This window comes from Mauremys mutica, unplaced genomic scaffold (genome assembly GCF_020497125.1).
Source record: "Mauremys mutica isolate MM-2020 ecotype Southern unplaced genomic scaffold, ASM2049712v1 000000F_np12_subseq_67271636:67468913_obj, whole genome shotgun sequence".
In the NCBI taxonomy this organism is placed as follows: Eukaryota; Metazoa; Chordata; order Testudines; family Geoemydidae; genus Mauremys; species Mauremys mutica.
The window spans coordinates 177,850-194,740 of NW_025422792.1; the positions used below are offsets into that span (position 1 = coordinate 177,850).

Consider the following 16,891-nt stretch of genomic DNA (forward strand, 5'->3'; position numbering starts at 1 on the left):
CTAGTTGCCATTGGGTCCCTTTCACTCCTCATACTGCAGCAATACTGTGTGCAGCCTCACCTCCTGACTGATTCTCATGTGGTGTATGCATAGTGAAGATTTTTATATATATACAAAGGCATATCCCTACATAGTATAAACAAACACTTCACTCTGCTCAATGCAGACATGTTAATAGTGGTGCAGGTTGGGCTAGGCCCTCTCCTAAACCAATTCCCAGGACAAAATTAAGAAATGTCTCTCCACAATGACAGCACTGTCCACCTGTATGGGTATTTTTTCTTTCCTTTACATCAGCAATGCCACCTGAATGTGTTTGCTTTGCAAAAGACAGGTTCTTTATGACAGAAAACATCGTGATTGCTGTTAATTAGCACCTTTGTTGGCAATCTCAGCTGAGATGCCAAGGGTTGAATAGGCTGAAGAATGGTTCTCTTGTCCCTAGAAATGATCCCTCCAAGTCAGGGTTGGGAAATATTGGCATGGGAAAATCTGTATTCAATCTCTACCTGTTCTGTGGATAAATGGGTCATTGTTCCCTAGGAATATATATCCAGCACCTTTCACAAACACTAAACTCACTGAAAAATATACTACATATTCTAGGTATTGATGTCATGGTGATAGATGAACATGTTAGAAAAATGAGTTTTGTGATAAATGTAAATAACTTTAACAAAACTATTGCTTTCATCTTGCTTACTAAAGGATTATTTAGAAATTGAGAAGTAGCCTGAATTCCTACTGTCTTTTTCTGACTCCTCCTCTGACAAACTTAGCTGGGCTGTCACCAAAAACAAATATTTTACTGAAAGCCTATGTCTGCCATTCCTCTCCACCAAGTACTGCATCCTAAAATAAACTTAACATGTTGAGTTTCTACTAATAACTCTTCTGATGCTTGAAAAATAAAGCCGTGGTAACTCCTTTTAGCAATACAGCTGTCAAGGTAAACTCATACACACACAAAGTTTCTGATAACTTTAGCTGTCTTAATCTCTGCAATTATAAGATGTTCTGAACAAACAAACAAACTTGTACCTTAGGTTACTACAGCCAAATTCTGCAGTTTGATGGGCACATGCAGTTCCCATTATCTTCAGTAGAAGTTGCATCTGTCTATCCAAGAGCAGGTTTTGGTTCTTAAACTTTATTGAAGAGCTTACTGCCGGACCTGTTTAGAAGACCTACTAAAAGTGTTTTATCATAAATGTAAAATTTTCATCCCTGATTCTTGCAACATAAACATTGCCATAGGTTGAGACTTTTTCTCCAATATAACTATAAAAGGTAAGTTATCTAAACCATTCGAAGAAGTTTTTGCAATCTTCTCCAAGAAACATGACGTACCACTGCCGAGTAAACAAGTGGGGAAAAAAAACCAGTAGCCTCTCATGTGAAGTATTTTTTTAGTTAGTATTTGCAGTTGAAATACTGTGGACTACTCTTTATACCAGACCCTAAGCTGTGGAGGGCAGGTATTGCTCTTCAAAAAGAAAAATAACATTGTCCACATGCCCCAACATTATACAAGTGCAGAAGACAGGATTAGGAAAAGCCACAACAAAAGCCCTCTACTTTCTAACCTATCATCATCAGTGTCTCCCAGCGTGAACCTATCTTGTGTATCGTCTAGACTCCAAGCTCCATAGGACAGGGTCTGCCTTTGTGTCTTATTCTGCACTGACCACATCAACACTTAATAATAAGCAAAAATTCAACTAATCCATGTGCAATAATGTCTACCATCTGAGGATTTCAAACTGTTCTTTGATCACTAATAAATTTAGCCTCACAATATCTTTTTATGATATGGAGAAAATTTTACACATAAGGAAACTGAAATAGGAAGTCTAGGTGCCTGATTTTCAGATGTTCTGAGCACCCACGTCTACATTTGTGGAGCTGCAGGCACTCAGAACCTTTCAAAAAATAATCCCTAAATGACTTCCCTATTATACATAATAAACCTGTGTCAGAGGCAGAATAGAACCCAGGTCTATTGACTCCCTATACTGTGCTTTAACCATCCTGTTTATATTACTCACTCGCTGGAAAGTTAAGGTTTCAAAGTCAAGCACTCTAATTCTGTCATTTCTTAACTTTAAGATTATATCAGTCCTAGTCTCTTGGCTCCTTGTCCCAGACTCTTTCCCTAACCCAGGGGTAATCAATTATTTTTTGTCAAGGTCCAGACTCCAGAGAAAATAATACAAAAATAATAACGATAATAATAAGTTTAAAAAAAAATTCAGTCTATTCAAAAGCATCTGTCGGTCCTGATTTGGCCCCCATTCTGCCTATTGTGTACCCTTACCCTAACCAGTCCCAGTTCTCCTTCTGCACCCCAGTTCATTGTCCGCTCATCTCCCATTCCCCTGATGCTGGTTCCTAGTCCCAGTCTTTGTCCAGCCAGTCCCAGTCTCTTCTGGCTCCTCATCTGATCTGTATTCCCCCCTCCCTGTTTCCCTTACCAGCTCCCATCCTCCTTGTCCAGTCAGTACCAGCCTCCCCTCCGTCTTACACTCCAGCTATCCTTGCTCAGCCAGTCCTAGTTTCTCTTCTCTGCCCCCAACCTAGGGTTGCCAACCCTCCCAGATTGGCCAGGAGTCTACCAGAATCTGCATCGATCTCCCCGTGGCTATTGAAAGCAATCCGGGAGATTTTAATAGGCTGGTAAAAGTCCAGTGGCAACGCAGCAGGGCTAAGGCAGGCTCCCTATATGCCCTGGCTCCGTGCAGCTCCTGGAAGCAACTGGCATGTCCCTCTGGCTCCTAGGCTACTAGCCCTGCCTATAACCATGATAGCATCTAGTGGCTATATTTGGGATTGGGATCCCCTTGTGCTAAGTGATTTACAGTAAGATACTTAGTTTACATTTTGTTAAATGTGACCAAATTTTAGAATATTGGAAAAACTGACACGCTATCTGTGTTTTTATTTTAATGTTTGTAATCTTGCTTTGCCAGCAATTGCCTACGTTTTGATTGGCAGCGGCCTATATGATGAAGCAATAAGACATTTTTCAACAATGCTGCAGGTAACTGTTCTCTTGTTCTAGTTTTGTAATTTCAAACTTAAAGATGATGAACCTTGAAATCAATCACTGAGGAAATTGGTTTGTATAAAATACAGATTGTTATAAAATTCGATCTTAGAACCATTATAGCATTTGAGGCTGACAAAGCAGATAAAATACATAACTCTTAATAAATCCCAGGACTTAAATTGGAGAGATTCTGCTATCAGATGTGAAAATGAATACAATGGATAAATGGGGTTTTAAAAAAATCTCATTACCCCAGTCTCCTAATAAACTAGTACACCTCTACCCCGATATAACAAGACCCGATATAGGGCAGATGGTAAAGCTCTGACACGCTGCTCTGAGCAGCATATTAAGGGTGCCGGGCCAGGCCAGGGCAGAGGGTCTCGGGGGGTGGTCAAGGGCTTCCCCCCCAGGATCTGGGGCGCAGGAGCTGTGAGAAGGCACTTTTGGGGGCCCCGCAGTCCCAGAGTGGCCCAGGGGATTTGTGGGGGGCCAGGAGCAGCCCGCTCTGCTTCCCCGGCCCCAGCTATCACTCGGGATGGGTGATGGGAGGCTTGGGGGAAGGGATTCCCCCCCGCCCCCCACTCACCAGCAGCGGCGGAAGTGAAGCGGCTTGGCCCCAGCCTGCTCCACTCCGCCAGCTCCCAGCCTCAGTGCTCCGCTTCCCGCCGCAGGTGAGTATGGGGGACGTCCTTTCCCTAACCTCACTGGTGGCGTGAAGCGGAGCGATGTGGCCCCAGCCCGCTCCACTCTGCCACCTCCCAGCCACGTTGCTCCACTTCCCGTGGGGCAGGTGAGTGCGGAGGGTGTCCTTTCCCTAACCTCCCCACACTCAACGGCGGCGGGAAGCAGAACAGCCCAACCCCAGCCAGCTCCACTCCATCAGCTCCCAGCCGCGTCGCTCCGCTTCCCGCCGGGCAAGTGAGTGCAGGACCTTTCCCCAGCCACTCCCCAGCGACAAAGCTGGGGACGGGCCAAGGAGAGCGGAGCGGGCGCTCGTCGGTCTGCTTCCTGCCGCAGGTGAGTGGGGGGGGAGGGGAGCATTCTTTCCCCAACCTCCCCGCACTCACTGGCAGTGGGAAACGGAGCACCGTGGCTGGGAGGTGGCAGAGTGGAGCGGGCTGGGGCCACGCTGCTCCGCTTCCCACCACTGCCAGTGAGAGCAGTCAGGGGACAGAGGTGTTGGGTGGGGTCCTGGGGGTGATTAGGGATGGGGGTCTCTGGAGGGGCGGTCAGGGAACAAGGAATGGGGAGGCCAAAGCAAGTTTGATATAACGCGGTCTCACCTATAACGTGGTGAGTTTGTTTTTTTTGTCTCCCGAGGACCGCGTTATATCGGGATAGAGGTGTGAAATGTAAGCCGACTTACTTTTTAGAAGGAATAGCTACAAAAGAACAAAAAACATACTTTATTTTGCACAGTTCAGTTTCCTAAAAGTTCACTTGAATAGGACTTTTTAGTATATTAGATTGAGATCTTTTTTTTTTTACTACATTCTTGGTTACAATTATCATATTGCCAGTAACTTACTAGCAGAATAACCTCATATGTGGCACTGGCATTATGGGAGCTCCATGTTATAAACCAGACTCCATCCCAGGTTAATACTGGGTTCTCAGTTAAGAACTTGGCTGCTGTAATATTTAAGCAAAATGTTATTTATTCTCTAGTATAAATTATTTTTCTGATTTGGATGGAGTAGAATCCATATTATTTTATCATTCAGATTGTTTAATGGCAGGCTGACAATTTTTTTAAAAGGGTACCATAGTTTAGTCACACTTGATTTATAAATATGTATCCTTATGGACAAGATGGTCTAATTGACTGAAGCATAGGCCTGCTTTTTGAGCCAGTACAGATATAAAATACATCAGGGGTAGGCTATAAAATGGCATTAAAAAGTTCTGTGTTGTAATGTAATAGCATCCTGCTATGTTTTTTAACTCTTTCTAGTGGCATATGTGTTTGTGTGTACAGTGAGGGTATGTTTGCACTACAGCTGCTACAGTGACACAGCTGTGGCACTGCAGCTATGCCTCTGTAGTATAGACAGTTTCCACATCAACAGCAGGGTTTTCATCCATGTAGGTAATGCACCTCTCTGAGAGATGGTGGCTGAAGTCCTTTTGTCGACTGGGAGTTAGGTTGACCTAGCTGTGGTGCTCAGCGTGCAAAATTTTTCACACCCCTGAGTGATGTAGCTAGATCAACCTAAGTTTTAGGTGTAGACCAGGCCACCTTGGGGGTGGGGGCAGCTCCCACCCAAGGCTGTAGCAGGACCTCGCTGGCTCCATTCCTGGAGGAACCCATGGCATGGATCAGCCCAGGGCTCCTTGCCTCCCTCCCCCTCCCCCTGCCCAGAGCCTCTTGCTCCTGCAGGCTCTAGAACAGAGGTTCTCAAACTGGGGGTCGGGACGCCTCAGGGAGTCATGAGGTTATTACGTGGGGGGGGGGGGGGTGTTTGTGAGCTGTCAGCCTCCATCCCAAACCCCGCTTTGCCTCCAGCATTTATAATGGTGTTAAATATATAAAAAAGTGTTTTTAATTTTATATGGGGGGTCACACTCAGGGGCTTGCTATATGAAAGGTGTCACCAGTACAAAAGTTTGAGAATCACTGCTCTAGAAGATCTAAAATATAGAAGGCTGCAGCTGGCTAGTTATCCAGGGCAGCAGCAGGGAGAGCATGCAGGTAGTCCCCAGTAATCAGGGAGAGGAGGGGAAGAGCACCAGGGTGGGACTGTGCTTCTTCCCCACCCCTGCAACCACTGGGGACTCTGTGTATGCTCTCCTCCCTGTTGCCCTGCCTTGGCCTTGGCCCTTGGCTGGCCACAGCGCCGTACGTCCTATAGTGTGAGAATCTGAAATAGAAAAAATGAGCACAAAAGTTACCTATGTGTTGATTTGCTGATGACTGCCCATGCCACATTTTAATATCAGGTATTTTTGCTATAGCTTTAATTTAAAAAAACTGTGTGGTTAGGATTATTTTTACCATGGGAAAAGAGGTTTCGCCTCACTAACTCGACTCAGATTTGGTGAAGACATTTTACTCATTTTCCAAGTAATTCCTCTGTAGGAGAGATGAAACATGGACATTTTCAGCTCATAAATTGCAAGTTATGAGCTTGTGGTGATGATGGGTTATAATAATCTCTTTTTTTTTTGTGTTTTTTACCTGGAGACCATGACTAAGGCCTGCCAATATTAAACACTGAGCATTAAGTAAAAGTAGGCAGCTGAAGAAAGACACCTTCGATTCACTTACTCTAATTTTTTTTAGATTGTTTTACTTGTGTTTTGCTCTGAATAGGAAGATCCAGAGCTGGTTAGTGCTATTTATGGACGAGGGATAGCATATGGGAAAAAAGGACTACATGTGAGTATTTAATAATTTAAATGATTGTCAGAAGTACTTGCCTATAAACTGTAAGATTACAGGAGCTACATCAACTAGAATTTATTAAACATATATACAGTCCCAAAGGCTTTCAGTATGTATTGTCATGCTATTAATGTTTTCTCTGAAACATCCTCTTCCTCTTATCTGAAGATGCTATATGACGAGGGATCATACTTGTCAGGCATCAAAATCTTGTTGTGTGTGTGCATAACCTCATGGAGATCCCTGAAGACTGATAAGTAGTAGAGGGGGACCAGCTATTTTGTTTAGCAAACGTACAGTGAGATGCTCTTAATGGCATTACTGTTTGAGCTGTTTCAAGCAGCTTCTATTTTGTATTCTTTGAATTGTCTTATTTATATTCTGTAGTGTCTGTTGCTCCCCTTCCTCCTGGGGGGTCATCCCTAAATACATACCCCATTCTTGGGTTCAAGTCCTCAGTGGTACTAACATGAATAATTTTATTTATTTATTTATTTATTTTTGTTAAATAATAAGTATCTGAACTATACAGAGCCTTTCTTGTTTAACACAAGAGCACCTAATTGGACCATTTTCAAAGCAGTTTGTAATATAAAGATCACTAGGTAAAGACCAACACAATGATCCAGAGTTTGAAGAGTTGGCTATTAATGATTAAAAAAATTAGTAAGGAAAAATGGATTTAAAAAAATAGCCCTTTGTTTTATGTAGTGTAATTAACGTATCCAGATCCTGTCAGGAAGCTGAAATTGGCTTTTAGAATTCTGACATCCTCCAGTCCAGATTAATTGGATGACTCAGTGGAAAATCCCATTGTGCAGAACCACTGTGTGCTAGAGAATGTTGACAGGTACTCACTTTCTGTGATCTTCACATTCATTTCTGTATCAGCAAAGAGTTCTCTGGTTTTGGCAGCTGATTTAAAAAAAGGTCCACTCCACGAATGATGGCTTCTGTGAGAAATATTTTGAAGTTTTTTTTTCCTGACTTGATTCTAAAGATGGGCAAAAGGTTCAGGCAAAAGCTCCAGATCACTCAAAATTCCTTCCCTTCCCCAAAAACTCAAACAAATGAACCAACCAACAAAACCAAAACAAAATGTTTATCTCAAGTAGAGTTTCTCTAGCCCAAAACAACAGAAGAGCCAAAGAAGGTATAAAGTCTAATATGGACTTTGCCAATCTATTTTATGGGTAAGTTACTCCTGTACTAGGATAATGGTTTTGCAGTACTGCCATGCTTTAGATAGGTAGGGGAAGTACTGGGAATGCCACCATATTTTCTAACCCAGATCATCAAAAGGTCTAGATGACACTGGTTTAAAGCACTAGTGGTTCCGCACAGTTCCCATCATTCTTGCAGGTGAATCAGTAGTGATAATGGTGGTAAACTTTAGGGAAAAGTTTAGTATAGACAAGGCCTAAGGAAATATTTTCTCCAGAGACTTGTGGGATAAAACAAGGAGGCAATATGAACCAGATGATATAATATTATCTGTGTAGACTCTGCAGCTAGTTTTGTCATGGTTCAGCTAGGTTATTGGAGATAAAGGTGTCTTTCAGTTAACTTGATTTTTGAAAGTCCTTAATTATGAAACACAGCATTGGCCTTTCTGGCTGATGCAGCTAATGAATTGCTAATTTGTTCTTCTGGAAAAAGCTTTCCTCCATTCTTGGGAAGTAGTGTCAGGAGGAGCTTGTGATATCACAGAAGGGAAGGAACTCCAGTCACATTTATCTGGCTGTAGCTGTTTCTGCTAGGACTGCTTTACTCGGCAAGAAAATAAAAAAGTAGTGTACACTGAATCAGACAAAACTGTTTTATGGTACACGTTGTAGAGCCTCATATTTTTTGGTTTCAAGGGAGTGTGACAATGGCTTTATATTAGCTGACAAAATGCACTTCGTAGTACCACAATTCTTCGTGAAGAGATTTTAAGCACTAAAACATAATGCTTATTGTATAAAGAATATTTGCAGTGCAGCCCCAGTAAGTGAAGATGAAACACTGAGGGGTCTGTTTGCAAAATATTGCAGATGATGCCTATGGATAAAAGGAGTCCCTTTTAGTTATTAAGTTTTAGTATACAAACAGCTTGTTCAGTTAATGCTTTATATTGCAAGTATCTTATCCCTATTAGAAATGACATTGAAGTACTTTGATGACTGGAGGTTACTGTTTATTGATTGTCTTTTGACCTTTGTCCTTAAAAATTATTAGTGTAACTCTAAGATCACTTACTATAATAATAAAGCATGAACTGGCTGCTTATACAGTTTAATTTCTCTTTTTAAGGACATAAACAATGCTGAGCTTGCCCTGTATGAGCTGAGCAGAGTAATTAGTCTGGAACCAGATCGCCCTGAAGTATTTGAACAGCGAGCAGAGGTGAGAGTTTTCTTTCTCAGACTTTTCAATTGCAACTCTTTCAAATATTTAAACATATTTCTTCTGGCGTCATTCACCCTTTTAATGGTTTAAAACTTTTGCTTTCTCCACTAGAGATATCTCCCTGTTTAAATGCTTTTAAAGTATATATATTTGCTACAAGAAAAGTACATATTTAATGGTATTTGTGAAAACTTGTATAGAATGTGTAGTGACTAAAGCCAAATAGATTGGCAGGTAATTGACATAAACAAGTGTTTAGCTTTGTATATATTGAATAACGCATAATCATACTTTTCTTTGTAACCTGTTGTAATGAATCAAATAGTACATAAAAACCCTGTTCAGTTATGGTTATTGTACTACAAAAAATTCCTAAGTTCAATCATATTGCATTATGGCTGCCAGTTAAAACATCCAGCATTCAAAGTGTGTGTTAATTTAGCGCTTTTGCGTTCAGAAACATAAACGAGATTAATCAATAATTCTGTAACTTTTAACTAAAGATAATGTTCAGTGTGGTCAGTTACAAAAATGTGCACAATTTCTGCAGCCCAGCATCTCCCACAGTTCTCAATGTCTGACAGAGAGGATCCTTTTGGCCTTCATCCTCTCAGATGTACCAGAGAAGGCAGAGCAGATTCTTCAAAGGAGAGCTGTGGAACTGGGCTTTGGGGGAAAGCCCAAATGGAACACCACCCTTTCCAAAGCCTCTTTATGACAAAGACCACATAGACCTCTGCCCAGAGCTGAAGCTAGAGGGCAGGCAGAATTTCCTGTTTCCTGGAGGAGTGGGTTGCATTGACTACAGACAGGTGGGTAAGGGGTAGGGTAACCAGACAGCAAATGTAAAAAATCGGGACGGGAGTGGGGTTTAATAGGAGCCTATATAAGAAAAAGACCCAAAAATCAGGACTGTCCTTATAAAATCGGGACATCTGGTCACCCTAGTAAGGGGATAGTGAGCCAGGGCTCCCCCCATCCATATTCATCCATTTCCCCCATCTCTCACAACCCTATAAAGTGCAATCTGATCCAGAATGAGATGTCTTGTCTTTTAAATATGGGAGCAATTGAAAGTATTCCCTCAGAAGCACATGGTGGGAATCTGAGCCATTCCTGTCCTTAAAAGGTTCAACAAGTGGATGAAGAAAACAAAGTTTCGGATGGAGACCCTGGCATCCCTGTCTTGGGGAATCTTCTGGCTTCTGTGTACCTGGCAGATACATGCTTCCATATTTCTATCAGATTGTGGAACTGCAGATTTCTAAGTTTTGCTTATGGCAGGAAGCATTATCAATACTGGATGTTCCCATTTGGCCTGTCCTCAGCCCCCAGAGTCTTTGCAAAGAAGTTGGTGGCAATCAGCCAGACTCCCGTCTCAGGTTATCCACTGGTATCCCTTCCTGGAATCCTGGATGACATCTTGATCAGAGCTCCATCTCCTTCATTAACACACACAGCCATGGCCTTGACACTTAATCTGCAGGTACACTTCTTTGTTACCAATGTCAAGAAAAGCCTCTTGACTCCATGCACCAAAAATACCTTACTTAGGAATGGACATAGATACCTTGATAGCAAGGATCTGCCCATCCCTAGAAAGATTCCAGAAGATTCAGGACCTTCTTCCATTATTCTGGAGCCACAAGTGAGTGTTTAGAAGTTGGTTTGTAGCACAGTGTCTATGGTCTGGTAGAGAACCCACAGGTAGGCAGATTTCTTAGAGCAATCTGATTAGCTAAATCAGTGGTCAGGCTGCTTTTTCCAAGAACCTGTTGCTTGTGCTGAAAGCCCTGACAAGTCATCTCTTCGAACCACTAACACCAGCATCAGCATTCTGTTTGTCTATCATTACGTGCTTTCTGATAGCCATCATGGCTGCCACATGAGTGTCGGAGCTGGTGGCCTTATCTATGCAGTAACCTTACTGCTTGTTCCACGAGGACATGGTGGTGCTCAGAACTCTGGAATCGTTTATTCCACGCTTCCCAAGAGGAGGTTCTTCCTTCGTTCTATCTGAGGTCACAACATCCTGCAGAGAAGAGATGGTGCACCTTTGATGTCAGAAGAGCCTGAAAATCTACTTCAAACATATAGAATCCTTGAGAAGGTTGGGTGCCCTATTCATGTCTTTCCACCCAAAATGCAAAGGACCCAGAGCTTCCAAGCCTCCATTGCTAGATGGATTAGTCTGTGCATTATGGAGGCATACAAGTCATCAGAGTGTCCAATCCTGAAAGGGTTCAGGGCACGCTCCCAGCGATCCTTGGCTAACTCATAGGCAGAAATAGCAAATGGCACACAAGCAATTGGCAAGGCAGCCACCTGGTCAACAGCTGCTACTTTTATCAAGCACTATAAGGTGGCCTTCCTGTCATCTGCAGAAGCTTCCTTTGGCAGGAAGGTGATGGAGACAATAGCCCAGATATAAATCTTTTAAATGGGGAGGGATACCTTTCTCCCCCCCCCCCTTCTTTCTGACCTTTTCTACAACCCTCCCTACATCTATTCACCTCTTGCTACTTCCCAGACATCCAGATTTGTGGAAAACGCTGGACTGTAGAACCTAAAATTTCTTACCGATAGTTTCCTTTCTGCTGGTAGATGCTCCCACAATTTTACCCACCCCAAATGTTTTTTTATAAGTCAGATACTGGCATGGGATTTTTACCATGTGAACATTTTATTGTTCACTGTACATAGTTGGTCTAAAGCAACAAAGAGTCATGTGGCACTTTATAGACTCTCAGATGTATTGGAACATAAGCTTTCGTGGGTGAATACCCACTTCGTCGGATGCATGCTATGCATAGTTGGTTTAGTTACCTCTGGAGTGTTTGTTACTAATATTGTTTATAGAAGTTTTTATGGCTTTGGAATAACTCATCTGATGGTAAGTGGGATCAAAGGGGGAATGGCCTATAGCTCTGAGACTTTGATTTGCATTGGTGAGCTGCAGAAAGAAGGGGAGCTGCTCAGACATCCAAATTTGTGGGAGACACTGCTAGCAGAAAGGAAATGATGAGTAAGAAACTGTTTTTTGCATTCTAAATATGAAGAAAATAAACATCTGTCAAAGCACAACATAATTGTGTATACAATTTTTTCTAATAAAAAGTTCTGATTCACAGTTTTCATGCTATTTTAGGTATGGTGGTTTTGCAATATTCTCTTAATTTGTATCTAAGGGTTTATATACCAGAGTTGGTCAAAAACATTTCAATGGAACAGTTTTCTGTTGGAAAATACTATTTCGTTTGAAATAAAGCTGATTGTGTCAACTTCAGCTATTTTGACAGAAGTTTCAAAATGAATTAAAATTAGAATAGACTATTTCAACTCATTTTGTTCTGTAGTATATTGTATTGACATTATCAAAATTCAAGCATATTTCCAAATATTTTGTTCTGTGAGATATTTTGAGATTTTGACTTTGTCCTGAATCAGGAGAAAAACAAATGTCAGAATTGTCAGTGGGATGAAAATTCTGTTTTCTGACCAGCTTTAATAAATACACGAAGTAAAATATGTATATACTTGAGAACAAGATTAATTGTACAGGCATGAAAGTAAAACATATTGCAAGATAAAACTGTTCTAAGATTGCTCAGCATACTCATAATCTTTCTAGGTTAATTGCTTACTTTGGATTTATAGATATTGTCTCCCCTGGGCCGAATTAGTGAGGCACTGGCTGATCTCACCAAAGCTATTCAGCTGCAGCCATCAGCACGACTTTACAGGCACAGAGGTACTCTTTACTTCATATCTGAGGTTAGTTTTTTGCCATTAGATGCTACTTTGATGAAAGAATAAGGATTTCTCCCCTCCCCATTGAAAACTAATCTTCAAATAGTTATGATTGACCAGCAGTTTACCTGCCTTTTTAGAGAATTGTGATCAGAGGAGGTCTTAAAGTATTTTTGTTTTCATGAATTACTTAGTGGAGAGGAAATATGTTGTATAAAAATTAATGCAAACAATCTATAATCTCATAACTATTTTTGTGCCTTCTGGGGTCAGTGGGGGTGCATAGAGAAACTTGCTTTGATAGCGAAGATCATAATTGCCCATGGGGATTATTGTTGGATACTCATTTTAAAAAAAGGAAAAATATACAGAACTACAGGGGTGTGTGTGGTGTGAGAGAACCCCAGACCAGCAATATAAAACAATCTATTATCCTCGCAAAATGCTGAAATCCTATCTTCTTGCTATGAAAATAATTATTACAGTAAAAGCTGTTTTATCCAGCACTTCACCAACCAGAAAACTCTATTTCTATTTCTGATCTTCATTTAAATTCCGGTTTATAGTACGGTTGGTGCGAGGCCGGCAGGGGATTGGGGCACAGGAGGGAGTGTGGAGCGCAGGCTCTGGGAGGGAATTTAGGTGCGGGGCTGGGGGCGTGGGCTCTGGGAGGGAGTATGGGTTTGGGAGGGTGCAGGGGTTTGGGATGTGAGGTGCCAGATCTGCGGGGCACTCATCTTAGGCAGCTCCCCACAAGCGGCGACCTGTCCCTCCTAGGCGGAGGCGCGACAGGCAGCTTTGTGCGCTGCCTCTGCCTTCAAGTGCTGCCCCTGCAGCTCCCATTGGCCGTGGTTCTCAGCCAATGGGAGCTGTGGAGCTAGCGCTCGGGGCGGGATGGGAGCAGCACGCAGAGCTGCCTGCTGCGCCTCCAACTAGGAGCAGCTGGGACAAGTTGCCGTTTGCAGAGAGCCACCCAAGGTGAGTGCCGACCCGGCACCCCGCACCTCCTCCCGCGCCCCAACCCTCTGGCCTGAGCCCCCTCCCACACCCAACTCCCTCCCTCTTAATCAGTATTTTTTTTTTTTTACTTACCCTCTTTCCCCCAACATGCCAGATAAAACAGCTTTTACTGTATTATTATTTTGGCATTTTTAAGGACACGGCTTCGGGTTAGTTTAGATATTGTTGCCTCAAAAATGGTATGCACATTGAATAGCTGATATCCCAAGGGAATGATGTAAAATCAATTTATTCAGTTGACTTAACTCAGCCTATTTTCAACCCATTTCTCCATTCACTTCATCCCATTTTTTTTTTCTTGCAACAGTTGCTGTGAGAGGAAAGATGGAAATAAATTGTGCTATACATTCCTTTTAGTTGGCCATTCTGACTGACATTTGGCTATCTCTGCTGCTTTAAATGGTGCTGGAGCTGAATGCTTTCTATTTTCCTTCTTAAGGATATTTGCTTTCTTTGTTCCTTCTAAGAAGAGGCATTTTATCTTAGCACTATTGAGATTGAGTCAGCATATTAGTATAAACTTAGAACTCGAAATCACTCCGTTGGAGCAAAGTACATACATGTAACCATAAGAGGGTTTGTTTGTATTCCTCTTGATCAGCTAGATCTAGCAATTTCTGTCATCTGAAAGCTATTTTTGTCCAACAGGACTATGCAACAGCTCATGAAGACTTTCAGCGCTCCTTGGAACTGAACAAAAACCAGCCTATAGCTATGCTATACAAAGGCTTAACCTTTTTCCATAGAGGACTTCTGAAGGTAAATTTGTTTTTAAATATCCACTTACAGAACACATGCCTTTAATATTAAGTTATTTCTATAAAATATTCTAGCTGTTGTAGATATTCTGTAGGTGTCCTTGTTTTTTCTCGTGACTGAGATAAATCATTATACCAAACCTTTTTAGGCTCTGTTAAATCCAGTGGTGGTACTTGGTTCACTGAAAATAGATCTGATGTATCATGTAGATATGTGCCGTTGTAAAATAATCAGATATTCTCACTGGAATGCATGTGACTGATGGAATATATGATGTCAAATAGGGGACAGATTTTCAAAAGTGCTTGACACCCAGGGGCTGACACTGAAAAATATGTCCAGTTAAGTCCAAAATTTCTTTCTGTCAAATGAAAAAGAATGCCTAGGAATATTGACAAGGAAGGGGACTGGAGAGGAAAACACTGGTAGCTTCCTTACCGTTATGAATTAGGAGAGGGTAAGGGGAGTCCCTCCAGGCAGCCAATGGGGATCTTCACATATGCATTTAATTGCATGCCAAACCTGAAACTCTCATGCATACATTATGGAAGGGAAAAGCCATGTGCCTCCAAAGACTCGAAACAGAAGGCAAATAACTCCCCTTCACACAAAATGGATTTTCTAAAAATCACATGATTTTTGGACGTCTGACTCTGATTTTTGAATGTTTGAGGTTGGCAAATACTGGATCTGTTCCTAACTTACTGGAGTGCGGGGAGCTGCTGGTGCTTTTTTCTCAGGGTTCCTCCCTCCCAACCCATCTCCCAGCTGCTGCTTGTTTTCCCTATACTTTTCCCGTTCCTGAACTTTCAATCAAAAATCAGGAAATTGTCAGCCTGTCTTTTTTGTAAATCTTATCTGAAAGTAGCACAGTGGCCCTTGGTAGTGAACTAGATCCCCAGTGTAGTGCTGACTTGAGAGAAATGTGCAACTTACTGAATCACGCCACCACTTCCTGCGGCACCTGGGTTATCATTGGTGCACTTCTGTCCAAATTGTGATCTAAACCCACCCTGATTTAATTTGAGACTTGATGAGATTAGATCCTGGATGTGGATGTTTGATTGTAATTAGTGCAGTAACTGAATTCTTAACACACTCAAACTAGAACTGAAATACTGTAATTTGCCAGTTCTGTCATTTACCTGTTCTCTAAATCAACACATATATTCATTTGTTTAAATCCCATCCTTGCCTTCAAGGCTTAGTGGGCCTTAAGTTCTTCGACTGACTGAAGTCCTACCTGTGCTGTTTGTCATTTAGTAAAGCATTAAACTAAGAAGTATCAAGAGAATTAATATGAGTCCTAGTTAATGAGCTATGAGTCTGAGGTTTAGGTTAATAAAGTCTGGACCATATAAAGTAATTTGAACTCCAATTGACATGGCTCTGCCAGTAAAAATCCTACTGTAGATGCAGTTATACCAGCAAAAAATTATTTTGCCAATGTAACTTATTCCATTTGGGCAATTAGTTTAAACTATACCAGCAGAAAAACTCTTTTGCCAATATAAGCTGCATGTCCATGAAGGCAATATACTGGTATATCTATCCTGGCAGACCACTTTAAGTATAGACAAGAAATTAATTCCCTCTGTAGGCTTTGAGCACGAATCTGCAGCCACTTGAACGTAGTGCAGAATACATCAGAACAATAAGAGGGCCAGGGCTGTGAAGAGAGTCAGTGTGTAAAAGTTAAAAGGGGTGTTGTGAGTGAGGCGGGGGTCTAGAGGAGATAGAAAGGTTGGCATGTGTAGTTTGAAGGCCATTGGACTGAATCGTCAGTAGAAGGAGAGTTTCTGTCCCTCACTGGCAATGTGGTATTGTGTGGAGAGGTCGTGCGTTACTCAATAGTTTGAATTGTAGCATAAAAAGGGATTCTAAAGCATTTGTAAATTAGTGTATGTGATTTTATTAGCACAGAGAGTGTGGCAATTTCACTGTAATATTGTTACTTGTACAATTTTGGGTATTTTGTAATCCTGTATAATGCCTTTCGGTCAAAGGCACCTGTCCACAGGTCTTTCTTAACAGCACAGAAGCATCCTTAGCGTAATTACTGAAATTACTTTAAATTTAAAATTATTTGAAATTTAACTTTAGACAAGGATAACGAGTTAATAAACCATGCTAATCATGATGCCGGATACTTGGATGTTTTATGTAGGGAAGCTATTGAATCATTCAAAGAAGCCCTGAAGGCGCAGAAAGCTGATTTCGCTATAGATGCATATAAGAGTCTGGGACAAGGCCTAATAGGTAAGGCACATTACAGGCGAAATAGCTTTGATAATAACCTAATGGCTTAAAGCCGTCTCTACCACAATGGACTGGTTTCAACACTACATATTCAATAAAAAAGATAACAACAATAGGTCTTTAATGCATCAGATTTGTTTGATCTCTATATATTTGATGCTGTTATTGTTAGTATATCGATAGCATGGACTTTAAGGGTTGAGCTCAGTATAAGAATAAAACAAAGGCAAAAGAGGTTTTTAGTATATAATCCAAAGTAAACAGGTCTCTGAAGG

At 41.6% G+C, this 16,891-nt stretch overlaps 1 protein-coding gene across 1 annotated transcript in view; it reads left to right on the forward strand.

Annotated features, from left to right (window-relative positions):
• The window catches only part of LOC123356892 (tetratricopeptide repeat protein 13-like), a gene marked incomplete at its 3' end in the record, with an annotated part of 35,833 nt that extends 19,217 nt beyond the window's left edge, over positions 1-16,616 (forward strand). Inside the window, exons 4-9 of the mRNA XM_045000147.1 lie at positions 2,970-3,040; positions 6,366-6,431; positions 8,733-8,825; positions 12,486-12,602; positions 14,247-14,357; positions 16,526-16,616. Coding sequence (XP_044856082.1) covers positions 2,970-3,040; positions 6,366-6,431; positions 8,733-8,825; positions 12,486-12,602; positions 14,247-14,357; positions 16,526-16,616 — 549 coding nt within the window. The remainder of the gene's footprint in view (positions 1-2,969; positions 3,041-6,365; positions 6,432-8,732; positions 8,826-12,485; positions 12,603-14,246; positions 14,358-16,525) is intronic.
• Positions 16,617-16,891: the final 275 nt, after the last annotated feature.